The sequence below is a fragment of the Loxodonta africana genome, chromosome 2, assembly GCF_030014295.1.
Source record: "Loxodonta africana isolate mLoxAfr1 chromosome 2, mLoxAfr1.hap2, whole genome shotgun sequence".
NCBI classification, from domain to species: domain Eukaryota; kingdom Metazoa; phylum Chordata; class Mammalia; order Proboscidea; family Elephantidae; genus Loxodonta; species Loxodonta africana.
In genome coordinates, this window is record NC_087343.1 from 55882704 (window position 1) to 55909855 (window position 27152).

The window sequence follows — 27152 nt, forward strand, 5'->3', positions numbered from 1 at the left end:
TTTGACAATGATGAACACATACTGCTATTCCAACCCCAGTTGTCATGACACTGCAAACTCCTGGAATCCCTGCCAACTCTTTATCAACAATTTTTGTCTCTTCACTGGCTCCTCTCCCTATGTTTTCTTCACTAAGTAGAGCACTTCTCAAACCTCTGTCTCAGTCCTCTTTTTTTTTGTAGCCATTTTCTCTTAGAAATTACATCCACTCTCATGGCATCAACTATCATTCCTGTGTGGGTTACCCCATAGTTCTGTTATCCGCCTGAATGCTCTCCTAAAACCCACACAGACATCTAGCTGACGCTGAATGTCTGTTTGGAGTTTTGGCTCACTTATCAAATTCAGTATATCCAAAACTGGCCTTCATTCTTTTTTCCTACCCCTCCTCATGACTTTCCCATCTTGATTCATGCTACTCCCTGCTACCTCAGTCATTCAGACTAAAAACTGGATGCCTTCCTGTATTCTTTGACTCCTTCTTGGATCACACATAATGATCAGTCAACACATCCTGCCATTTCTATTTCTGTAATTCATCTTATACCTGCCACTTCTTTTGTGTGTGTGTGTATTTTAGTTGCCTCTTCTACTATTAGCCCTGGTGGTGTAGAGGTTAAGTGCTACAGCTGCTAACCAAGAGGTCGGCAGTTCAAATCTGCCAGGAGCTCTTTGGAAACTCAATGGGGCAGTTCTACTCTGTCATATAGGGTCACTATGAGTCAGAATCGACTCGACGGCAGTGGGTTTTTGGGTTTTTTTTCTTCTACTATTAACTGGTGAGTCTCCCTAAATGTCTCAATAGCAGATTCCTCACAAGAGATAATATGATGATTTCGTTAATCCACATTGTACATGTTTCTAACCAGGCCGTCTCATAGCTGCTGGTCAGTCGATAGATTTGCTGCCAGTGGATAAAGCACGCTTCCTGGTCCAGTAAACAGGGCTGAGGGGAAGAGTAAGTTGAGATAGAAAATGGCTTCCCAGGAGTTAGAAACCGGAGGGCTTCTTTTCTCAGCAGAGAATATGGGTGTGGCATTTTTCCCTGGAAGGAGCCTGAACCTGGCAAACTTCTTTTCCAGGATAAAGGCCACTGTTTAGGTGGGATTTCTATGATTTTAATCATCTTTTTGAGGATACCTGGTAGTGCGATGGTTAAGTGCTAAGCTGCTAATGAAAAGGGCAGCAGTTTGAACCGACAAGCCACTCCATGGGGGAGAAGACCTGGCAATTTGCTCCAGTAAAGATTACAACTTAAGAAACCCTATAGGGCAGTTCTACTCTGTCCTATAGGGTCACTATGAGTCGGAATTGACTTGAGGACACACAACAACAGTCTCTTCAAAACTTTGTCTTTTCTCTCCTGTGCCATTATCTCCCTCTTACCAACATTTCCCGAACTAAAAGGATTTATTCTTTCCATCGCTAGGGACTCATTCAACTTCTTACTTACACTACATGGAACTTAATTTGCTGTATTTTTTTTTTTTTTTTTCTGTTTATTTACAACATCTAATTGAATTTGAGCCTGGTTTTCGGTAAATATTGCCATATTCCCATTCACCTTATTTTATTGAGTACCTACAGTTTGTAATTTATTGTTTCAAGCACTGCAAGTAATCAAAACTAAATGAGGCACAAGTTCTGTCCTCCAAAACTTCCTACAGTATAGGAGATCAAAAGTATCTCAGAAAGAATATTCTTTGCTTAAAAACAGTTGATGTGAGTACTGTAAATCAAATTTGCCTGGCTGACAAATATAGATTATTCACTACGTTTCTATCTTCTACAGTATAGAAAACAGGAAAAGTTTTAGGAAATAAAATGATGTGCTCAGTTTTAGACAAGTTGAATTTGAAGTGTTTCCTACACATTCAGGTGGAAATATTCAACAAGCATTGGATACATAAATTTGAAGATGGGAGTGATGAATGGAAAACAGATACAGACTTTAGAGTATCATCATATATGTGGTAGTAAATCCAAGGATGTGTGAAATTACCCAGAAAGAATGTATAGCAAGAGGGTCCAATGGACAGAGGAAAACTAAAAGTTGTTGGACAACTGGCTAACTATCTGGAAACAAAACAAAACTGAATCCCTACATTACTCCTTGCACCAAAATAGATTCCAGCTGAATCAAAGTTTTAAATCAAAGTAACTATTAAGGGACTAGGAGAAAATGTGGATTATCACAAAAAAATATTCATAAAGATGAGAAACCCTTTTAAAATATCACACCCAATACAAAAAACAAAGAGGTTGATAAATTTAGTTATATCCAATATAAACTCTCTGTATAGAAATAATACAACTAAAAAGAAAAATAATGAATAATAAATGGAGGAATTTATTTACAATGTATATGACAGGATAATTTATTAACAAAGGGATCTTATTAATCATTAAGAAAATGATGAACAAAGAAAAATGGGCAAAGATAAAGAAAAATCAAGAGTTCACAGAGAAATGCAAATGGCTAATAAACATATTAATATACTCATCATTTCCTCAAAATGCATATTAAAATAACGATTGTCTATTACCTCTCACTTATCATAATGCCCAAAATTAAAAACTTTAATAATTTTCGTGGTTAAGGAAAGGAAGTGGAGAAACTTGCTATCTTGTTCACTGATGGCAATATAAATTGGTGGAAATTTTGGAGGACAATTTGGCATTATCCATCAAAATTTGAAATGTTTATACCCTTATTCCCAGTAATTGCACTGCTAAGATTTTACCCTACTGATAAAAAAACCCAAACCAAACCCATTGTCATCAGGTCAGTTCCAACTCATAGCAACCTACGGGAAAGAGTAGAACTGACTCATAGGTTTTCTAAGGCTGTATCATTACGAAGCAGATTGCCACATCTTTCTCCCCTGGAGAGGCCGGTGTATTCCAACCACCAACCTTTCGGTTAGCGGCTGAACACTTTAACCACTGTGCCACCAGGGCTCCATTATCCTACTGATAAAGTATGCCAAGATATATACACAGGGGTGTTCACTACAGCATTACTTGTAAAACTTAAAATAGTCTAAATGCTCAATGATGGGGAGCTAATTGAATAAATTATGTTATTGTTCTTATTATTGTTAGTTACCATCCAGTCAGTTCTGACTCATGGCCATCCAATATGTACAGAATAGAACTGTTTCACAGAATTTTCAAGGCTGTGACCTTTTGAAGGAAACCCTGGTGGCGTAGTAGTTAAGTGCTACAGCTGCTAACCAACAGGTTGGCAGTTCAAATCCACCAGGCGCTCCTTGGAAACTCTATGGGGCAGTTCTACTCTATCCTATAAGGTCACTATGAATTGGAACCGACTCGACGGTAGTGGTTTGGCTTTTTTTTTTTTTGGACCTTTTGAAAGCAAATTGCCAAGCCTATCTTCCAAAGGGTCTCTGAGTGAGTCTGAACTGCCAACCTTTTGGTCAGTTGTGGAGCACTTAACTATTTGTACCACCCAGGAACACCAAAATAAGCTATAGTGCCTCCAAGTAATGAAATATTATGCAACTGGTAAAAATAACTGAGTAGACTAGGCCCCATTTCTGTAAAATGTTAAAGGGCAGACTATACATGTATCTATATTACATATAAAAAAAACCCAGTGCCGTCGAGTTGATATAGATAAAACAATTTCTACAAGGAAACATAAGACAGTGATAATAGTGCTACATTTGCATGAGAGGTTGGTGTCAATTTTTTGTTTTATACCTTTCCAAACTCTGAATTTTTTTTAACCATATGTATCTATAGTAAGTTTCTCCACTTCCTTTCCTTAACCACAAAAATTATTAAAGTTTTTAATTTTGAGCATTATGATAAGTGAGAGAGAATAGACAATTGTTATTTTAATATGCATTTTGAGGAAATGATGGGTATTTTAATATGTTATTAGCCATAAGTAATAGGCTTTATTTTTAAAGTAGTTCTACCTTTACAGAAAAATTAAGTAGATAGAACAGAAAGTTCCCATCTCTCCCCCCTACACAATTTCCCCTATTATTATCATCTTGCGTTAGTTTGGTGCATTTGTTACAATTGATGAACCAATATTAATACATCATTATTAACTAAAGTCTACCATTCATCTGTCACCACCACTCATCTATCACTTTGTTGTACCGTGGTGGCTTTCATGTTGCTGTGATGCTGGAAACTATGTCACTGGCATTTTAAATACAAGCAGGGTCAACCATGGTGGACAGATTTCAGTGGACCTTCCCGACTAAGACAGACTAGGAGGAAGTACATGGTGATCTACTTCTGAAAAATTGGCCAATGAAACCTTGTTAATAGCAATAGAACACTGTCTGATATAGTGCCAAAAGATTAGCCCCTTCAGTTGAAAGGTACTCAAAATACAACTGGGAAAGAGCTGCTTCTTCAAAGTTGACCTTAGTAAGATAGATGGAATGAAGCTTTTGGGATCTTCATTTGCTGATGTGGCATGACTCAAAATGAGAAAAAACAGCTGCAGATATCGATTCTGATGGGAATGTAGAGTGTACAAAGTATGAATCAAGGAAAATTGGAAGTTGTCAAAAATGAAATGGAACACTTGAAGACCAATCCTAGGCATTGGTGAGCTGAAATGAACTAATATTGGCCATTTTGAATTGGATAATCATGTGGTCTACTATGCCGTGAATGACAAATTGAAGGGGAATGGCACTGCATTCATCGTCAAAAAGAGCATTTCAAGATCCATCCTGCAGTACAGTGCTGTCAGTGATAGAATAATATCCATACCCTGTAAGAAAGACCAGTTAATATTATCCAAATTTACCACCAAGCACTAATGCCAGAGAAAGAAATTGAAGATTTTTACCAAATTCTGCAGTCTGAAATTGATCAAACATGTAATCAAGATGCATTGATAATTACTCATGATTGGAATTCAAAAGTTGGAAACAGAGAAGAAGGATTGAAGGATTGGTAGTTGGAAAACATGGCCTTGGTGATAGAAATGACGTTGGAGATTGCATGATAGAATTTTGCAAGACAGAAGAAGGATTGATGCCTTTCAATTGTGGTGTTGGGAAAAATATTGAATATACCATGGACTGCCAGAAGAACAAATAAATGTGTCTTGGAAGAAGTATAGCCAGAATGCTCCTTAGAAGTGAGCATGTACTTTGGACATGTTATCAGGACAGACCAGTCCCTGGAGAAGGACATCATGTTTTGTAAAGTAGAGGGTCGGTGAAAAAGAGGAAGACCCTCAATAAGATGGACTGACACAGCGGCTGCAACAATGGGCTCAAACAGAACAATGATTGCAAGGATGGCTCAGGACCAAGCAGTGTTTTGTTCTGTTTTACATAGGGTTACTATGAATCAGAATTGACTATGAATCAGAATCGACTTGTACCTAACAACACAACATCAGTGTCCATAGTTTACAGTAGAATTCAGTTTGTCTTGTACACTTCTTTGGGTTTTGACAAATGTCTAATGTAATTTATCCACCATTACAGTATCATATAGAATAGTTTCACCACTTTAAAAATTCCCTGTGATCCACCTATTCATCTCTCCTTGCCACCCATCATACCCCTGACAACCACTGATCTTTTCACTTTATAGTTTTGTCTTTTCCATAATGCCATATAGTTGGAATCGTATAGCACATGTAGCCTTTTCAGATGGGCTTTTTTCACTTAGCATAAGCATTTAAAGTTCCTTCATTCCTTTTTATGACTTGATAATCTTTTTTATTACTGAATATATTCCATTGTTCGGATGTACCACAGGTCATTTAACCATTTACCTATTGAAGCACATCTTGGTTGCTTCCATTTCTGGTAATTATGAATAAATCTGCTTTAAATATTCATATGCAGGTCTTTGTGTCTATATTAAATTTTCAACCCATGCAAATAAGTACCTGGAAACATGATCACTGGATCATATGATAAGATTTTTCTTAGTTTTGTAAGAAATTACCAAATTATTTTCCAAAAAGCTTGGCGTCAGTTTCTTATTTTATACTTTTTCAGACTCTTTGAATATTTAATTTGTGTTTTTTTCTTTTAAAATAAATAAATAAATACTAGACAATAAATGTGGGACCCATGAGTAAAATTCATGACAAGAATTTCTTTGCTTTGTTGATTAGTATTAATGAATTTAATTTTGTTATCAGAAGATAATTGTAAGGATTCCTAGCGTAAATACACATACACTATGGAACCCATAGAGATTACTTTTAATGCCAAGCAAGATTTATATTTTTATATATTTCTCAACAACTTACAATTAAAACATACTTAACGTGCATCACCTGAACTGACACAGAGAGCAAGTCTAAGTCACAACAAGTTGTACTTAAAGAAGCTATTTTCATACATATGTTTCAAATGAGATTCCACATATCAACTTCATCTTTGGTAGTGAGTCTTGAATTTCATCTCCACAGAGATTTTGCTTATTCAGCAGCTGCTGGTGGACGACCACATGCTACCAAAGTAATGGTGGTTGTAACTGATGGTGAATCACACGATGGTTCAATGTTGAAAGCAGTGATTGAACAGTTAAACAATGACAATATACTGAGGTTTGGCATAGCAGTAAGTGCTTTTCATTTTTATTTGCCTTTTGATTCATGGTAAATGTTTCTTTATAGCATCACCCTCCAAGGCTGCACTTTCTCATTGACATTTCGTAATTTTGTATAAAAGAAGGTTATTACTCTATCTGCTTCTTGCTGATTTTCAGTCTTATAGGGAATGGGGAAATAAAGGTTGCTTGATTTACTTCTCCAGAGAGCCTGTTGTGTTCAGAAATAGACTACAAAGTGTCATTAGGGAAATTGGAGTACAGTAGTAATGACCTTATTTTCTTCTTCCTCTATTTTCAAGGTTCTTGGATACTTAAACAGAAACACCCTTGATACTAAAAATTTAATAAAAGAAATAAAAGCAATTGCCAGTATTCCAACAGAAAGATACTTTTTCAATGTGTCTGATGAAGCAGCACTACTAGAAAAGGCTGGGACATTAGGAGAACAAATTTTCAGCATTGAAGGTAAAAAATATATATATAATAAACTTTTTCTTTTAAAACTTTGTCTTCAAAAACTTTTCTCAAGAATTTTTTATTTTATCATTGCATACTTGCTCTATTAATATTAACTTGTATGCCTTATATAAAAAAGAACATCTACAAATTAGTAAGAAGATTGGACAGGGAATAAAATGCAAATTATCAGTAAATGTAAGAAAATATTCCCAATTTCAGTAATCATTTAAAAATACAAATTAAAGCAATATCTTTTGCCTAAAAGATGGCAAAGATCAATAATGCTTAATCTTTGAGAGATTATGAGGAAGCAAACAGGTTCACGCACTGTTGATATGATTATAAATTGTCGACACCTTTTTGGGGGACAACTTAGTAGCATTTAAAATAATTGTACATAGTTTTACCTTTTTGTTATATGTTTTATAATTTCTGAAATTCTTGAATTTGTTTACAACAAGCATGTATACTTTTAAAATTAGAAAAAATACAGTGAAGATTTTTGATAATTCAGTCTTTGAGGAAACATTTTTTCTGTCAGACTTGTAATAATTTACGTATATGGCCTGGGAAGGTCTAGTCGGTGCAAAAACATCACATTTTCTGGAGTTCACTTACGTAGGACTGGAATACTCTCCCCGGTTAGTAAAAATTCCCACATGACCCAAATCCTGGTTCCTCATAGTTAACCCAAATAGCTTGCAACAATAAAGAGCATATATTTTTTGAGCACCTACTACGTGTCAGGTACTACCTTAGAAACTGGTTCCAAGGGGAGTAAATAAATAGGAAGTATTTATTCTTATAGTCAAATCTTGATCCCCTAATTATCCACTGGAAAGTTCTATCCATGAAATCATTGCGTCTTTAACATTACAGGGTGCTTCTAAATTTTTTAAATCATCATCAAAATCTTATGTGTCCTTAAACTAAAAATACCCACTGCCATCAAGTCAATTCTGACTCATAGCAACCCTAGAGGACAGAGCAGAACTGCCCCATAGGGTTTCTTAGGTTGTAATCTTGATGGAAGAAGACTGCCACATCTTTCTCCCATGGAGTGTCTGGTGGATTTGAACCACTGACCTTTCGGTTAGCAACTGAGTGCTTAGAAAATACAAAATTATTAGGCTATCTATACTAATAATTTTGTGGTGGCGTGAATGAGAATAATCACAATACAATCTAAAAGCCAACTAGAAATAATATGAGTACTATCTACTGTTAAGGATTTTTGGAGAGCACTGTTCTATTTTATTAAAAATTATCTCTGTTCGTCTCTAAATAAGTGACTATTCCATACAGTATAATTTGTCTTCTGTTTATTAAAGTGCAATCCAGGAATTTAGCTTACCTTTTTCAAAGATTAGTGAAACATAACAGCTTTGACCCCACTAAATGGAAAGTGAGTACTAACCGAATCTTACGGCATTAGTGACAGAAAGAAGTTTATATGTAGAACTAGGACACACTTCCCAACTGGTAAAATTCCTACGCTATCTCGAGTCCTGGTTGCTGATGATTAACGCCGATGTGTCTCAGCATAGTCTTCACTATGGTTCAATTGCGTAATTCCTCCACCTGCATCTGAGATATTTGTATAGTTACTAGTTGTTGTTGCAGTGTGCTGTCGAGTTGATTGTGACTCACAGTGACCCTATATGACAGAGTAGGACTGCCCCATGGGATTTCCTAGGCTGTAATCTTCACGGAAGCAGACTGCAAGGTCTTCCTCCCTCAGAACCGCTGGGTTGGTTCAAATTGCCAACTTTTTAGTTAGCAGCTGAGTGCTTGCCGTTACACCACCAGGGCTTCTTCATTGATTAATACCAAGATTTAAATGTACAAAATGGGTTATTTTCTTAGCTAGTAATGGAAATTTGAAAAAAAGATCACTGCCTCGGTTCTCATCTCACCTCATCCCCTTTGTTGGAAGTTCTTTAATGTCAGGAACTTTGTAAGTGTTCTAAGACACATTAATGTTTAATCAAGATTAATGACAACTCACACTACCATGGAAGAATTGTGGCATTCTATTATCCTCTCAAATACTTCCTTAGTAGTTTTCCTAGAATCTACCAGCTTCAAATTTTGGGGTAAACATCAGAATATTGTGTGTGTGTGTATGTTTAAAATTGGATTTAAAATTGCTGGCAGTATTATAACTTTTTGAAACTAACATTTCCCAGGTACTGTCCAAGGAGGAGACAACTTCCAGATGGAAATGTCACAAGTGGGATTCAGCGCAGATTACTCTCCACAAAATGTGTGTATATCAGATGACTTCAAGCAGTGCTGTTACTTGGCATAACACTTCTGGATAGTAGTCTTACACAGAAAAAGGGAGAAACGGCCAGTTAGTGAACAACAGTTCCGATGCCTAGTCACAGCATTTTGATTTCTCCATGCTGCTGATTTGCCGTCTCAACTATGAAGATTAATAATGCCTTCCCTTCCCTATTTCACAAGAACTTTGTATGGAGGAAAAAAAACAAAGATTGTATACGAGAACACCTTTGAGTGCTTCAGGAGGCAGGCACTATATTAATCCAAGATATTATCATTGCAGGAATTTTCTTTGAATCAATTAATAAGTGAAAAATGTTAGTTAAGAACACAAACCCTTGCTGTCATTGCTGAATTCTAAGCACAGAGCCAGAAAACAGTTGAAAAGAAAAAAGGAGTTAGGAAAAATATGAGATGGGATCAGGAAATTCTATTTTCCTTTCTCAGAAACATCCATTTCCCAGGTCTCTGATTCTAATTCTACTCAGGATATAAGTGGGGTAGAGAAAGGAGGAAAGATATATGTGACATTAGGGAATATGGGGGGCAAAATGAACTCAGAGGATTTGATTGTCAGATCAAAGGACAGAGAACAGTTCATTTACTCTCTAGAATAAAGGGTGCTAACTTTTTCTGGATCACGAGTCATTAGAGATGCTCATTAAAGTTATGGGTCTTTCCTTCCAAAAAAAGGTAAATGAATCCACACACATAGATTCTGCAGACAGTCCCTGAAGCCCATTCATGTACCACAGATTCAGAGTCCCTGGTCGTATGACAATCATTGAAATCATTTTTTGGTCTCATCCTCAAAATGGTGCACATCATTTCCCTTTTTGCTTTTTTTTTTTTTTTTTTAATAGCTTGTATTTGTGATCCAAAATCATGTATTGGATATTTTTTCTACAACCAAAATAGGAAATTACAAACTTATAAATCCCATCCCAACGAACCCTGCTTTCTCTGATGATTTACAGCTTTGAATATTCACATTGGGTTTTAATCCAATCAATGGTGAGAGATAGTTTTCATTCCAATTGATTGAATGTCACAGCTAGAGGTATCTTTTGTAACTATGGCCATTGCCAGATAGATGAGATAGGATATAGATGCTAGAGGAACATTTGAGGAGGAATCAAGAAGAAAGAAGAAGAAAGTTGAAAGTAGGATAGGTCAGAAGAGGACCTCCCAGGACATGCCTGGAATAGCAGCTACATCCTGTCTCTCCTCCTCCATCATCAACACTTCCTGCTTCCCAGACATGTCTCATATCTAGCCAGCTGTGAGTATGTGGGAAACCCCAGTGGTGTAGTGGTCAAGAGCTACAGTAGCTAACTAAGAGGTTAACAGTTCGAATCCACCAGGTGCTCTTTGGAAACTCTATGGGGCAGTTCTACTCTGTCCTATAGGGTCGCTATGAGTCGGAATTGACTTGACGGCAATGGGTTTGGGTTTTTTTGGTGAGTATGTGAGACTCCAGGCTCACTTTCAGCTCCCTTCTCAAGGTTCCTAAGTGTTCAGTATTGGCAAATATGTGCCTTTGACAGGAAATTTAAAGATGATTTATGTAACCCTCTTATACTACAGCTTATCACAAGATTTATCTTTGTAATGCGTCATACTAAATAAAGCCCAGGCAATACAGTCCATGGGAACACTTGTTCTTTAGCACAATATATTTAAATATATTTTATTTATTTATATTAATATATTTAAAATATATTAAAATAATTCTTACACATAATATATAATTCATACATATTATAGTTGATCATGTTTTTGGTTCCTTTCCTTATCCTGTTTTTTTATGCTTTAAAAGTGACTATCGACGGCAAGGGGAGTTTTAATGATCTTCATTTTTCAATCATTTTAGGATATTCTGATGCTGGGTGCAGTGGGAGCTTATGCCTGGAGTGGAACTATTGTCCAGCAGACATCTCGTGGACATTTGATCTTTCCTAAACAAGCCTTCGATCAAATTCTGCAAGACAGAAACCACAGTTCATATTTAGGTAAGGCATAGAAGCATTTGACTCAGCACACTTAAAGTTGCAAAAACTTTGTAGAATTGATTTTTTTGTGACTTTTTGTATAGAGACCTTACTTGCATCTTTCCACTCCTCTAAACCAGCTCCATCTTGCTTCTCAGGGTCAGTTCAGCAAAACCTTTAAATTGCCATCTAATTGGTATACTTATTATACATAGTTATGTTGCCTCTTTGCTAATAGGCCTTAGCCCATAACTACATAATGAAATACTGTATTATACTCTCTAAACTCTTCTGGTTGTTCAAACAGTTGTTATCCCTGGGGACATGGCTGTTCTTCTTCAAAATGGAAATCGTTTAAGAGCCAATACAGTAAGAGGTGGTCTTATACTATTTTAGAGTTTAGTCTTTTTGTTCCTATAATAATAGCAGGCACTGATTTTGAATACCTACTATGGGACAGTTCCTGAGTTGGCTGTTTTATCTGCAACTATGTAAACATTGATTCTCCCCCAAGATCTGCTGATGGAAGTATTATTATTCCCATTTTACCTTTTAGAGCCAGGTTAAATAATTTGCCCAAAGTTGAACAACCTAGTAGGTTAGCAGGTGCAGAATTTGAACCTGGGACTCTGTGCCCCAAAGCTGTGTCCTTTCCACTGGACAGCATTGCCTTTTGCATTCATTTATTCATTCATTCAAGAAATATTGAGTGCTAGCTATGTGTCAGGTACTACGCTAGGGTTTTCGTTCATGGGTGGCCTGATGGAGAGAACCCAGAATCTAGTGCCTGTTTTATAGGTAGAGGACCTGCTTTTGCAGGGCAGCACCACAGATCCAAGAGAAAGAGTAGTTCATCTTAGCATCTTAATGCCCTGAACGATATATTCGGGAGCAGTAGGAACCGTGCATCATACCTAATGCACCTCTGATCATCTGCTACTAATTTTTCAATCCTTACTGGTCGAAATATTCAATAGTGCTTGCTTTGTGACTCCTTTCCTCCTAGGTTACTCTGTGGCTGTGATTTCTACTAGAAAAAACATCCACTTTGTTGCTGGTGCTCCTCGAGCAAATTATACTGGCCAGATAGTGCTATACCGTGTTGACGAGAATGGTAATGTCACAATTATTCAGCCTCACAGGGGTGACCAGGTAAATCTCATTATTTAGCAGGTGAAATTAATTTTATAGACAACTGGGGCAGGTAGGGAGTGGAAGGTGGGTAGAAATGGAAACTGACATTTGTTGAGTGCCACTTCTGTGGCTGGCACCATAATCTGAGTTGACTCTGTTCTTTAAATTTTCATGGAATAACTGATAAAATCTGCCATCCCCTTTTGACAGGTTACTGAGAGTTTAGCTAACTTTCTAAGGTCACACAACTTTGATGGGGTTGAGCTATCATGAAAGGCCAGCTTTATCTAGCCCCAAAGCTTATGCTGTTTCTTTACATTCCACTCCGTATTTTTGACTCCCCAGGTTAATAATTCACGGTCCTAAGCACTTCTTTGTAGACAAGCCACACTAGGGACTCAGGGGTCTGGAGGAGAAATAAAGAAAAGAAGGGAGCAGTATAGCATTATACTGAGTTACCATATCCTTAGATGTTGGGATGGCAAGATTTTGACTTGGTTACATTGGACACATCATCAGAAAAGGACATAATGTTTGGTAAAGTGGAGGGTCAGAAAAAATGAAGGAAACCCTCAATGAGATAGATTGATACAATAGCTTCAGCAATGGACTCCAGCATACCAATGATCATGAAGATGGCGCAGGACTGGGCAGTGTTCTTTCTGTCATACATTAAGGTCGCCATGAATTGAGGCCAGCTCAGTGCCAACTAACAACAACAACAGCAACCACTCCTGAGCCTGTCAATGGGTCCTGTTGACTTTGCAAGCAACTTGCTCCTCTACCACTTTCTACCAATGTATGACAGTTTGAAGGTCAGAACCAATGATGACTTCCAGTTATAGCCCCACCTCCTGTCCCAAAGGACTGTCGCTAGAGTGAAAACCAGCTGATGGATTTCTATTTCTTTGCTAAGCAGTTTTAACCTGTGGAATTGTAACATATTTGAAATGAACATCTCCAATTCCTGAAAACCAGTGGAAATTGATTTCCTTCCTTGAGTCAGAAAAACCACAGATTTTCCTCCTAATACTTCTCTGGGATTAAGTTGGATCCTACTGTCTCTATGACTTAAATTTCTAGGAGTAAGAAGATCTCAGTACCTGACTCCCTTGACCACAAACCAGCTATGGTCACATAATTCTTCTCTTCTTTAAAGAAGCATGTTTTTATTTTGAGAAAATCAATGAAACTTTTATGAAAGGAATCATTTTTTAATATGTTTCGGAGTCCTCAAAAGGTACTCACATAGTAGGCATGCTATGAACTTTTGTTCAGTGGGATGAACATCCAGATTCCCATTCTCTCTTATTTTGCTTTATCTCCAACAAGTCCTCCCATCCAGTCTCTCTGATAATGACTCACCTCACCCAAATCATGCCATAGATACTTGCATATTGTTCATGCTTTCCCACTCCTTTCCACCGAAAAAAGCTTGTCCTCTTTTAAGATCCATTTCAAATATTATCTTTCTAAGCCTTCCTGACTCCTGCATTTTGATCACATGCTGCTTTGTACCTGCTATTATTACAATATATTTTACAATGGAAACACAATTATCTGTTCCCCTCCCTGCCCCCTCCTGCCTTTCTCTACAACACACCTTCTGTACCTTCTGTGCTTCTCTTATGAGTGTGGTTTTGGACCACCAACAGCAGAAGACCTGAGAGTGTTTATTTAAAAATGCTGTTTTCTGGACTGTACCCTAGACACTGCATCAGAATCTCTGGAAATACGTCTCAGGAATCTGTATTTTTAAGACATTTTCTTGGTGATTCTTGTGCTCACTAAGATTTAAAAACCAAGTGTTAGTAACACAACCTGAGGGAAGAGACCGTTACCCATCTCCTGTCCGTAGAACCTTGTTAGTGGTGAACACTCAATATGTGTTGAATGAATAAATATTCAGTGTAATAATAGCTGTGTATGAATCCTAGGAATCCTAAGGTTAATATGCTTCATTATTCCAGATTGGCTCCTATTTTGGTAGTGTGCTGTGTTCAGTGGATGTGGATAGAGACACCATTACAGATGTACTCTTAGTAGGTGCACCAATGTATATGAATGACCTGAAGAAAGAGGAAGGAAGAGTCTACCTATTTACTATCACAAAGGTAAAAAACAAAATTATTAAACTGACTTAGTTTAACATACTTTAGTACTGGTAAATAAAAGTCTGCATTTGGAAAGAAAGTTTATTATTATTGAATGATAATTATTTTGCAGATATAATATGGTTTGTATTTCATCAGTTTTGAGAATATCACCATTAAGTTTTAATTTTAAAAATCACATTAAAAGGAAGGCCTAAATAGAATCGAATGTATAGCATGCTACCATTTTCCATGAGCTGTTTTTCAATATATATTGTTATACAAATAAAGGCATTGTTATATACACACATCATTATATACATCATTTTTTTAAATGCACACACATTTCCTAGGCATCTCATGCAATTATTTTTCTCTGCTATAAAGAGATAACAAGAACAGGGCAAAACTATCTTATTATCATTTTACAGTGAAAAAGATAAATTTTACCAGGTACTTTGGAAATTTCCATATAATCCCAGATGCTTTCTACATTAGTTTGTCAGGAAATTCCATTGCTTGGTGTAATGTTTAGGTATATGTTCCGATCTTGGAATTTCCAGTCCTTGCACATAAAAAACAGCATACTCTAACATGGAAAAGAATAGTTTTCCAACTTGGAGGCTGAATTCTCTAAATATACATGAGCACAGTGACCCCCCTGAAACCAGAGAAAGAAGTCAGCATTAAAGGTGCCAGTTGACATAGAAATTTAGATGATTACAGAAAGGAAAGGATAGAAAAAGAAAAGCTGGCGATGTAGTAAAGACTATGCTTAGCTTGATGTGATGTTTCCTACCTGATGTATTTAAATTAATGTAAAAATCAACCCTTGAACAAAAATCATTAAAACAATACTAAAGCATTTAAAGGATGTATAGAGTATATAATAAGGAAAGGACATACCCACTTGTTAGAAATTTCACAAATCCCCAGTTTCTTAAACACTTAATGCTTGCCAAATATTCTGAATTTTCATTAATTGCTGAAGATGTAAAGATATCCTAATACTTTATCAAAGCTCGTAAATAAATTAATTTCCATAAGATTGCAATAGAAGAGAAAGAATCAACTCTGCTTTGTGGTGGAGGAGCATTGCTTTCTTGTGAGGTCATGAGATATTTCCACACTTGATTACAAAATATGAAAAAAGAAAAAACCTATGTCTTTTACAAGCAAATGTCTTTTCCTTCGGGGCAAATTATTTATTGTTTCTTAAAATGAAGTGATACTAATAATCTCATTTTCTACTTCCTATACTATTAAAAAAAAAAAGTTTTTTTCACACATACTATTGTGGAGCCTTGGTGGCATCACGGTTAAGAGCTAGGCTACCAACCAAAAGGTCCGCAGTTCGAATCCACCACCTGCTCCTTGGAAACCCTGTGGGGCAGTTCTACTCTGTCCTATAGGTTCGCTATGAGTCAGAATTGACTCTATGGCAATGGGTTTGGTTTTTTTATTTTTAATATTATTATAATTATGCCACTGTTCAGTCATTTTTAAGTAAAGGTCTCAATTTTGATACTGCATTTTGTTTTGTTTCTACCTAAATTTTATTCAAGGTATCTGTGGATTTTCAGCTGAAAATGTTTAAGTCAAAAGGTTTGAAAACATGAAAATACTAATATTGAGGAAAGAAGGAGACAAAGAAATGGATGTTCTTACATAGATTGTGCAGCTACAGTAAAGACAATTGGGCTCCTTTCACCTTGGCTTATAAGCAGATATTTTATGACCTTACTTGCTCAAATTCTCATTTATAATTTCCATCATATATAGAGAATTTTTTATTCAAACTTTAAAACCCTATCCACTTTTAACATCTTGCAAATTGGTTTGGGCATCATTTAGTGTGAATTTTAATTACAAAAGTTTTTTTAAAAAATTGCTTTAATCATCTTTTTTCCCCCTTGAAAGGGCATTTTGAACCATCACCAATTTCTTGAAGGCCCTGAAGGCTTTGAAAATGCTCGCTTTGGCTCAGCAATTGCAGCTCTTTCAGACATCAACATGGATGGCTTTAATGATGTGATAGTTGGTTCACCTTTAGAGAATCAGAACTCTGGAGCTGTGTATATCTACAATGGTCATCAGAGCACCATTCGCACAAAGTATTCCCAGGTAATCCATGAGCTTCATGGTGATGTACTGACATGTGTGTATCATCATATTAGAGTCAGAGAGCATGTATCAGGCAAACTATCCAATGCATCCTTTTTATTTTATAAACTTATTCGTTAATTCAACAAATATTAAGTGAGCCTCTAATACATGCAAGGCACTATTCTAGACTCAGAAAATGCTGTAAAACAACAAGACAAACAAAATTCTGCCCTTCATGGACCTTAATGAAGGAGAGAGATGAAAAATAAGATAAAGTGTAGTGCTCCTGATAGTAATAAGTGCTAACAAAGAAGAACTAAACAAGGGAACAAAATTTCATGGGTGAGAGGTGTCTGGCGATTGAAATGGTGATTCAAAAAGGCCACGCTGAGAAGGTGACTTTTAAGTAAAGTTCTGAAGAAAGTGAGCTAGGATAAGAACCAGGGCCTGAACTTGTATCAACTCACTCCCAGTTCATGGATCTTTTTACTATTTCATACTGGTTTGAGATTTTAATGTTAAGACTCTTGCTGCTTCTTTGATGAGCATGTGGCTGCCAGAATGATTCCGGATCAGATAAGATATTGAAAAATCAGTGGAGTTTTGTGGGGAATAAAGATAACCTTGAAAATAACTATACTGAGAATATAATATCGCAACGTAAGAGTCTGACAATTTTTTCTTTCGGCTGATGTGCTCTGTAATTTCATGTCAAACTTGTTCTTTTAGAAAATCTTGGGATCCGATAGAGCTTTTAGAAGTCATCTCCAATACTTTGGGAGATCCTTGGATGGCCATGGAGATTTAAATGGGGATTCCATCACTGACGTGTCTATCGGTGCCTTTGGACAAGTGGTTCAACTCTGGTGAGTCAGCGAAAACCAAATTAAAAATAATCTACTAAAAAGTCAAACAGATTGCTGTGACATTGTGTTAATGCCACATTAATTATATAAGACTCTAGGGCGTATTCACAATGAATAAGTTGTTTGTCTTGTAAAGTTCTATTGTGCGATCTCCAGCGTCATTTCTATCACCAAGCCCATATTTTCCCACTACTGATCCTTCTTTGTTTCCAAATTTCCTATTCCAATTATCAGTAATTACCAATGCATCTTGATTGCATGTTTGATCAATTTCAGACTGCAGAAGTTGGTAAAAATCTTCAATTTCTTCATCTTTGACCTTAGCGGTTGATGCATAAATTTGTATCATAGTAGTATTAACTGGTCTTCCTTTGTATGTTTATGGATATTATCCTATCATTGACAGTATGTACTTCAGGATAGATTTTGAAATGTTCTTTTTGATGATGAGTATGACACCGTTCCTCTTCAATTTGTTATTCCCAGCATAGTAGACCTTATGATTGTCTGATTTGAGAATGGCCAAAGCCAGCCCATTTCAGCTTTTAATGCCTAGATTATCAGTGTTTATGAGTTCCATTTCATTTTTGACAACTTCCAGTTTTCCTAGATTCATACTTTATACATTCCATGTTCCAGTTATTAATAGATGTTTGCAATTGTTTCTCCTCATTTTGATTTGTGCCACATCAGCAAATGAAGGTACTAAAAGTTTGATTCCATTCACGTCATTAAAGTTGACTCTGTTTTGAGGAGGCGGCTCTTCTCCAGTCATTTTTTGAGTGCCTTCCAATCTGAGGTCACTATATGAGATAATGTTCTGCTGCTATTCATAAGGTTTTCAGTGGCCAGTTTTTCAGAAATAGATCACCAGGTCCTTTTTCCTAGTCTGTCTTAGTCTGAAAGCTCTGCTGAAACCTGTCCACCATAGGTGACCCTGCTGGTATTTGAAATACCAGTGGCATGGCTTCCAGCATCACAGCAATATGCAAGCCACCACAGTACGACAGACGAGTGGTGGCACTTGTTTGGATGGAAAAAGAGGATACTGCATGGTTTAAAATCATGAAAATGTGTGTCAGGGTTGTAGCCTTTTGTCATACTTATTAAATCTTTATGCTGAGCAAATAATCTGAGAAGCTGAACTATATGAAGAAGAACACAGCATCAGGACTGGAGGAAGACTCATTAACAACCTGCAATATGCAGTTGACACAACCTCCCGTGCTGAAAGCAATGAGGACTTAAAGGACTTACTGATGAAGATCAAAGACTACAGCCTTCAGTGTGGATTTCACCTCAACATAAAGAAAACGAAATTCTTACAACTGGACCAATAAGCAATATCATGATAGAGAAAAGATTGAAGTTGTCAAGGATTTCATTTTACTTGGATTCACAATCAACGCCCATGGAAGCAATAGTCAAGAAATTCAATGACGTATTGTATCGGGCAAATCTTCTTTAAAAGACCTCTTTAAAATGTTCAAAAGAAAAGATGTCACTTTAAGGACTAAGGTGCAGTTGATGCAAGCCATGGTATTTTCAGTTGCCTCATATGGGTGCAAAAGCTGGACAATGAAAAAAGAAAACCACAGGAGGATTGATGTCTTTGAATCGGGGCGTTGGCAAAGAATATTGACTATACAATAGGTGGCCAGAGGAATGAACAAATCTGTCTTGGATGAAATAGAACCAGAATGCTCCTTAGATATGAGGATGATGAGACTTCATCTCACATGTTTTGGACATGTTATCAGGAGGGACCAGTCCCTGGAGAAGGACATCACATTTTGTAGAGTGTCAGTGAAAAAGAGGAAGACCCTCAACGAGGTGGACTGACACAGTGGCTACATCAATGGGCTCAAACATAGCAATGATTATGAAGGTGGCACAGGACCAGGCAGTGTTTCGTTCTGTTGTGCACAGTGTTGCTATGAGTCGGAACCAAGCAGAAGGCACCTAATGACAACAACATCTATGACATATATGTGTCCTAGTTTGCATAAAGGAAGGAATATATTTCTCCTGGTGGGAGAAAAAATATGTTTAGTTAACATTAGAATTTCTCTTTTCTGTATGGGGAACTCCAAAATTGCATAGAAAAGATAAACAAAGCCTTTAAAATGATATCTAGGATATTTCTGAATGTCATCTTCCAAACAATCTTACCTCAGCTCATTGTAAGGAAGCTTCATGAGAGTGTGCCGAAAATAGAGAACACTCAGACCACACAAGTACAGCGTAATCTCTTACATCGTTGTTGTTAGCTGCCCCTGAGTCATCCCTTACTCATGGCAACCCCATGCACAACTGAATGGAAACATATCCCCATGATGAGTTACAGATCACACCACTATGAACGGGAAGTCAATGTTTAGGCTAAATTGACTTTTTACTGACCTCAGGAGGAATTTAAGAGCAGGGGGAACAATGAAGGATTCAAGAACCATAAGATTTGGATACAAAAAATAAATATATTCTGCTGGCCAGAGAGTGGAATCAGAAAGAAATTAAGATTTAAATCAAAGGTCCCCAAGAAAATATAGCTCAATTATTCATTCATTTGTCTCTGTTGAAAAATGTGCTTAACTGTGAAAAGATATCAAGAATAGAAAAACATTACACATTGATTATTATTTCTGAATTTAATGATACTATTTACAGTATCTTGGTTATGTTTTTAAGGGATGAGATGCATGGTCCATTGCAAAATGTGGGAAAAATAAAACCCGAGGGTAATACTTAAGATTTTGAAAAATAAGAAAATATGTTTACTGAGTAAATTCAGTTAAAATCAGTTAAAAGTAGCATACTTCTGGAAAAATTCAAGGTGTGATAATATAATACTCTAACTGATTTTTTAAACACTTTACAAGAAATGTTTACCTCTCAATGAACCTCTCAATGAACATGGGTAAAGTCAGCGATGGCCAAACTTCTTTGAAGGTGGATTTGATTCTTCAAAATAATCAAAAGACACACGGAGTCAAATAAATTTATTGAGGTGATCGGCCACGCTAGGTTAATGCTATTTTGTGTCTGTCTTCCTACGAGATGCTAAGGCTGATGTTTCTGAGTAACTCTGGGAATAATTTTTAAAAAGCAAGTTTACAGAACATTTAACTCAATGACATTTCTAGTGAAATAAACATTCAGACTTTCAAAGAGATTGCCTTAAAGAATGACATTCACTTAAACATTGTAGATCTTGTACGGTTGAGGACACATTGTATTTGTTAGTAAATGTTTTATGACTGCTTATTAAGGGGACTGATTAATACATGATTACATTTTGAAATGATTTTTTAGTTGATTCAAGTTCTTCAGGTGGTAATTGAAATTTAAAAAAATGTTTTCTATATCATGTTGTGATATGTTTTTAAAAACAGTAGAATTACTACACTACTTGCTACTTTGTAAATAGTCGAGGGTATGTACAAGGAGTCATTGAGAAAAAGTACAAATTCTGCTGGCCAAGGAATTAGGAGACCATGGTTTCTAATTTTTCACTTACTATTTCTCAGTAAACTGGTAAGTTACCAAATATCTTTGTGTCTCCAGGCTTTCTCACTCACAAAATGATATTTTTTCTGCCTAATTCATAGGAGTGTTATAAGAAGCAAATAAGGTCATCATTTTGTGAAAGCTTTTCAGATATCTAAAGTGCTGAGCCAGGGTCAGAATCCTGTAATATTCTGCCTGAGAGGAACTGTTCAGCCTTTTTTGGCATTGGGCTAGTTGCCACCACCAAAGTCACCCCTTTTTTCATAGCTACATGCCACACTTCAAAGAATCACTGCCAGCTACCAGAAAAACAGGGAAAAGCCATAAACACATGTCTCACCACTGTCACCATCGACCTTGCCTTCCCGTCTTCTCTCTCCTACCTCTATGATTAAAAAAAAAAAAAAAACAAAACCCTTGCCACTGAGTTGGTTCTGACACATAGCAACCATAGAGGGCAGAGTAGAGCTGCCCCATAGGGTTTCCAAGGAGCGGCTGGTGGATTTGAACAGCCAACCTTTTGGTTAGCAGCTGTATCATTTAACCACTGTGCCACCAGGGCTCCACCTCTATGATTAGAGTGAATATTGCTTCTTCTAGTTAGCTGAATGTACCAGGGACCATATCGTTTGTACATTGCTTGCAAATAGGTTGCAGACTACCATCCTGTACTGATGCATTTATTTGTTCATTTAAAGGAAAATACTGAATGTGAATTGTACTGATGATACAGTTCTCAACAAAAAAGACATTATCCCTGCAATCTTAATACTTTCAAATATAAAATACTGCTGAAGTGCTTAGATAGAGTGTGGAGGGAATAATTTGCTAATGCTGGCACTGGGTCCTCTATGTAAGGGTTATAACACATGTAGCTTGGCTATAATGACCCCCTGTCAATTTCCATTTATGGCTTTCAGGTCACAGAGCATCGCTGATGTATCTGTAGAAGCTTTTTTCACACCAGAAAAAATCACTTTGCTCAAGAAGAATGCTGAAATAATTCTCAAACTCTGTTTCAGTGCAAAATTTAGACCTACTAATCAAATCAATCAAGTGGGTAAGTAGACCTGAAATAATCTCTAAGGAGATAGGTGTCCTTAGAGTTTTAGTCCTGAATATACCCTACAGTTTGGATCTGCAGATCAAAAGAAATAAGGATCTTTACTTGTAGACAATTAAATTGCCTTGTATTTGAAGGTTCCTGAGAATGGATAATTGGTCGTGGAAGGGTTGGTTAGATCTTCCTTCCCTCAATTCTGGAAGAAGAGGGAAAGATGTAATCCCTAAGACAAAACCATGGGCTCTCCCAGCTCTATCCTTCAAGCTCCAATTACCCACAGTTCCTTTACTTAAAAACCTGTACACACACAGATTATGCTGGACTTCAGCCAGTTTTAATTAAGTTCAGTGCATGTTGACTATGCTACCATCTAGATTATATGTGTTCACTAAAAGTATCAGATATTTTCCTTATATTATGGAATTAATAAGCATGAAATGATAAGAAAGATAATATAAAACAATATTTAATTACTGCCCAGTGTTTTTAATTTTATAAATAATTCATAGATGTGAGTAAAAGCCTGACGTATATCTAATCAGACAGGGGAAAGTTAAGAAAATACTATGGAGAAATGTCAGCAGGAATTCTCATCCTTTCTTTCCTGGAGCCAGCCAAGTCATCTTTCATGATACATTGTGCTGTGGTAGCTTGTGTGTTGCTATGATGCTGGAAGCTATGCAACCAGCATTTCAAATACCACTAGTGTCACCCATGGTGGACAAGTTGCAGCAGAGCTTCTAGACTAAGACAGACTAGGAAGAAGGACCTGGCAGTTTACTTCTGAAAAAACTGACCAGTGAAAGCTTTATGAATGACAGCAGAACATTGTGTGTTACAGTGTCAGAAGATGAGCCCCTTAGGTTGGAAGGCACTCAAAAAACGACTGGGGCAGATCTGCCTCCTCAAAGTAGAGTCAACTTTAATGATGTGGATAGAGTCAAGCTTTCGGAACTAATAATTACTGATATGGCATGAATCAAAATGAGAGGAATCAGCTGCAAACATTCATTAATGATCATAATGTGGAATGTTCGAAGTATGAATCTAAGAAAATTGGAAATCATCGAAAATAAAATGAAATCCATAAAGATTGATATCTGAAGCATCATTAGTGGACTGAAATGGCCAATAGCCATTTTTAATCAGACAATCAGATGGTCTACTGAGCTGGGAATGACAAACTGAAGAGAAATGGTATCTCATTCATTGTCAACAAGAACATTTCAATATCTATCCTGAAGTACAACGCTAGGATAATACAACAATAGGATAAGTACAACACTAGGATAAGTACAACAATAGGATAATATTCTTAAGCCTACAAGGAAGACCAGATAGTACAACTATTATTCAAAGTTACATACCAACTACTGATGCCAAAGATGAAGAGATTAATCACTTTTATCAACTTCTGCAGTCTGAAATTGATCAAATATGCAATCAAGATGCACTGATAATTACTGATAATTGGAATAGGAAATTTGGAAATAAAGAAGAAGGATCAGTAGTGGGAAAATATGGCCTTGGTGATAGAAATGATGCTGGAGATCACATGATAGAATTTTGCAAGACAAACGACTTATTCATTGCAAATGCGTTTTTTTAACAACATAAATGGTGACTGCACACATGGACCTCACTAGATGAAATACACAGGAATGAAATCGACTATATCTGTGGAAACAGTTAATGGAGAAGCTCAATATCATCAATAAGAACAAGGCCAGGGGTCAACTGTGGAACAGACCATCAGTTGTTCATATGCAAGTTCCAGTTGAAGCTGAAGAAAATTCAAAAAAGTCCACAAGAGCCAAAGTGCGACCTTGAGTATATCTCACCTGAATTTAGAGATTATTTCAAAAATAGATTTGACTCATTGAACTCTAATGACCAGATAAGTTGTGGAATGACATCAATGACATAATACATGAAGAAAGTAAAAGGTCATTAGAAAGACAGGAAAGAAGGAAAAGACCAAAGTGGATGTCAGTAGAGACTCTGAAACTTGCTCTTGAACATAGAGTAGCTAAAGTAAAATGAAAAATTGTTGAAGTAAAAGAGCTAAACAGAAGATTTCAAAGGGTGGCTGGAGAAGACAAAGTAAGTATTATAGTGAAATGTGCAAAGACCTGGAGTTAGAAAATCAAAGGAAAGAACATGCTTAGTATTTCTCAAGCTGAAAGAGCTAAAGAAGAAATTCAATCCTTGAGTTGCAGTATCAAAGGATTCTATTGGCAAAACACTGAAAGACACAGGAAGCATCAAAAGAAGATGGAAAGAATACACAGAGTCACTCTACCAAAAAGTATTGGTCAACGTTCAATCATTTCAAGAGGTAGTATATGATCAAGATCTGATGGTATTGAAGGAAGAAGTCCAACGTTCACTGAAGGCATTGGCGAAAAGCAAGGCTCCAGGAATTGAAGGGATACCAATTGAGATGCTTCAACAAATGGATGCAATGCTAGAAGAGCTCACTTGCCTATGCCAACAAATTTGAAAGACAGTTACCTGCCATCCGACTGGAAGAGATCCATATTTGTGGCCATTCCAAAGAAATGTTATCCAGCAGAATGTGGAACTTACCAAACAATATCATTAATATCAAACACAAGTAAAATTTTGCTGAAGGTCATTCAAAAACAGTTGCAGCGGGGAACCGCCAGAAATTCAAGTCTGATTCAGAAGAGGACGTGTAACAAGGAATATCATTGCTGATGTCAGATGGATCTTGGCTGAAAGCAGAGAATACCAGAAAGATGTTTACCTGTGTTTTATTGACTATGTAAAGGCATTCCACTCTGTGGATAGTAACAAATTATGGATAACCTTGTGAAGAATGGGAATCCCAGGTTCATGAGGAAAGTGTACTTAGACCAAGAAGCATTCGTTTGAACAGAACAAGGGGATCCTGTGTGGTTCAAAATCAGGAAAGGTGTGCATCAGGATTATATCCTTTCACTATACTTATTCAATCTTTATGGAGCCCTGGTGGTGCGGTGGTTAAGAGGTTGGCTGCTAATCAAAAGGTCAGTAGTTTGAATCCACCAGCCAGTCCTTGGAAACCCTATGGGGCAGTTTCCCTCTGTCCTATGGGGTCACTATGAATTGGAACCTAACAACAATGGCATACAATTTACACTTGGTTAAAATCTTGTTAGTTGCCTTCAAGTCAGCTCTGACTCATAATGACCCCATGTACAACATAAGAAAACATTGCCTGGCCCCATTCCATCTTTTTGGTATGCTCAAGTCCATTGTGGCTACTGTAATACCCTCCAACCTAGCGGACTCAGCTTCCAGCATTATATTGGACAATATTCTTTTGTAATCTATGGGGTTTTCATTGGCTAATTTTTCTAAATTGCCAAGGCTTTCCTTCTAGCCTGTCTTAGTCAGGAAGCTCCACCAAAACCAGTCCACCAAGATGACCCTGCTGGTATTTGAAATATAGTTGGCATAGCCTCCAGCTTCATAGTAACAAGCAAGCCAACACAGTATGACAAGCTGACAGACAGGTAGTGGTGATTTAAAGCTACCTTCTTTCATTTGCTGCTCTTTCATGGGTTGTAACCTTCCTCCAACACATTTAGGCTCTAAACTTCTTCAGAAACCTGTAGTTCCCGTAGATAATTTCAATAAGTGGAAAACAAATTAACTTGAAGACCGAAAAATATAGAGGAAGTTTATTCAATATGATTCATAACCAAGAAAAGAATAAGTTAGGAACACAAAGCAGAAGTTAGACTCCCATCTAGGCATACTTTTCATATTTTCCTACTTTTCAATATCCTTCTAGAATTTTTCCTTTCAGGTGTTCGAACATCACCCCAACTTTGAGTAGCATATCTCACAGAACTGCCTTGTTTCGCATCCATTTTAAAAGCCATAATAGCTGCGTCAAAAAACGTTGCCATATAACATTAAGTACCTGGTTGGCCTACAAGATTAACTTTGAGAATATGTTAGTTGGTAGAAATGGCTGACTGGTCGGCACTCCTGGCCCTGAAGTATGGATGGTCTCATGTATCTTCCATTTTTTGACTGTACTTCTGTTGCCTTACACTCAGAGGCTCTTTCCACTTTCAGAGAATTTTCTTCACATTGACCCACCTTCTAGGATCTCTGGTTTCTTGCTGTTGGGTGCCTTTCCCTTTGAACCCTTTCCCTCAATACTTTCAAGCCCACACAGAGAGGTCAGTCATGATCATCTGACACTTAATTGCTTGGCAATAATAGTGTGTGAGTCATGAATCCCATCTTCACAACTTTGAAAAGTAAATTTATAAAGCATGTGGTCTCTTATTTATTGCTTCAGATGAACATTCCAGCATAAACTCAATGACATAAGGAAATATTTTGCCTATGAGACTGTGTATAATTTTTACCAAGCTGCTTGAAACAAATGAAAATGTACTTTCACGTGTACTAACTTTGTCCTATCTCCAATCACCTCCTTGCTGTTATTTTTGCTTTGCATTTTCACCACTTATTTTTAGCTCATTTGATCTCCATATGTTTTATCCTTCTTTATAAGCCTCATTAAGTCACCAGAGCAAGAAGAATTAGACAATATAATGAATATTTGAAAGGTAACATGTGGAATTAATGTTTTTGGAAGTATATTCAACCTTTAATCCCGAATAAAGCAGTTGATGCTATTAATAGCATCAGAGCCCCTCTCTCAATTATGGACATGTGGCCAGCATATTTTGGTTGAAAGTAATAGTGCCGATAGTTTAAGAATATTGGCTACTCACATCATTTTTTATTGCATTTTTTTTTCATTTTCGCTTTCCTTGGTTGGTATTATTGTCTTCATTTTACAGATGAGGAAACGAGAGTTCAAAAAGATTAAACAAATTGCCCAAATTCACACAACTCACAAAGGGAGAAATTAGGATTCAAACTAAGTTTGTCCGATTCAGACCTTATTGCTGCAGTGTTCCATGCCTTTCTCCACGTAAGCATCTAGAATATCCCAGACACTGAGCACGCTCACTTAGAGTGTCTCAGTTAATTCTCACAATAATGGTTAATCCTCCCAACTGCATGGAAGTAGAAAGAA

General features: G+C 36.8%; 1 protein-coding gene across 1 annotated transcript in view; it reads left to right on the forward strand.

Moving 5' to 3' along the window:
- The window catches only part of ITGA2 (integrin subunit alpha 2), a 129600-nt gene that overhangs the window by 69417 nt on the left and 33031 nt on the right, over positions 1 to 27152 (forward strand). The window contains exons 8-16 of the mRNA XM_010588139.3: positions 6434 to 6584; positions 6876 to 7041; positions 9225 to 9301; positions 11195 to 11333; positions 12319 to 12464; positions 14417 to 14560; positions 16460 to 16663; positions 17375 to 17511; positions 21939 to 22078. Coding sequence (XP_010586441.1) covers positions 6434 to 6584; positions 6876 to 7041; positions 9225 to 9301; positions 11195 to 11333; positions 12319 to 12464; positions 14417 to 14560; positions 16460 to 16663; positions 17375 to 17511; positions 21939 to 22078 — 1304 coding nt within the window. The remainder of the gene's footprint in view (positions 1 to 6433; positions 6585 to 6875; positions 7042 to 9224; positions 9302 to 11194; positions 11334 to 12318; positions 12465 to 14416; positions 14561 to 16459; positions 16664 to 17374; positions 17512 to 21938; positions 22079 to 27152) is intronic.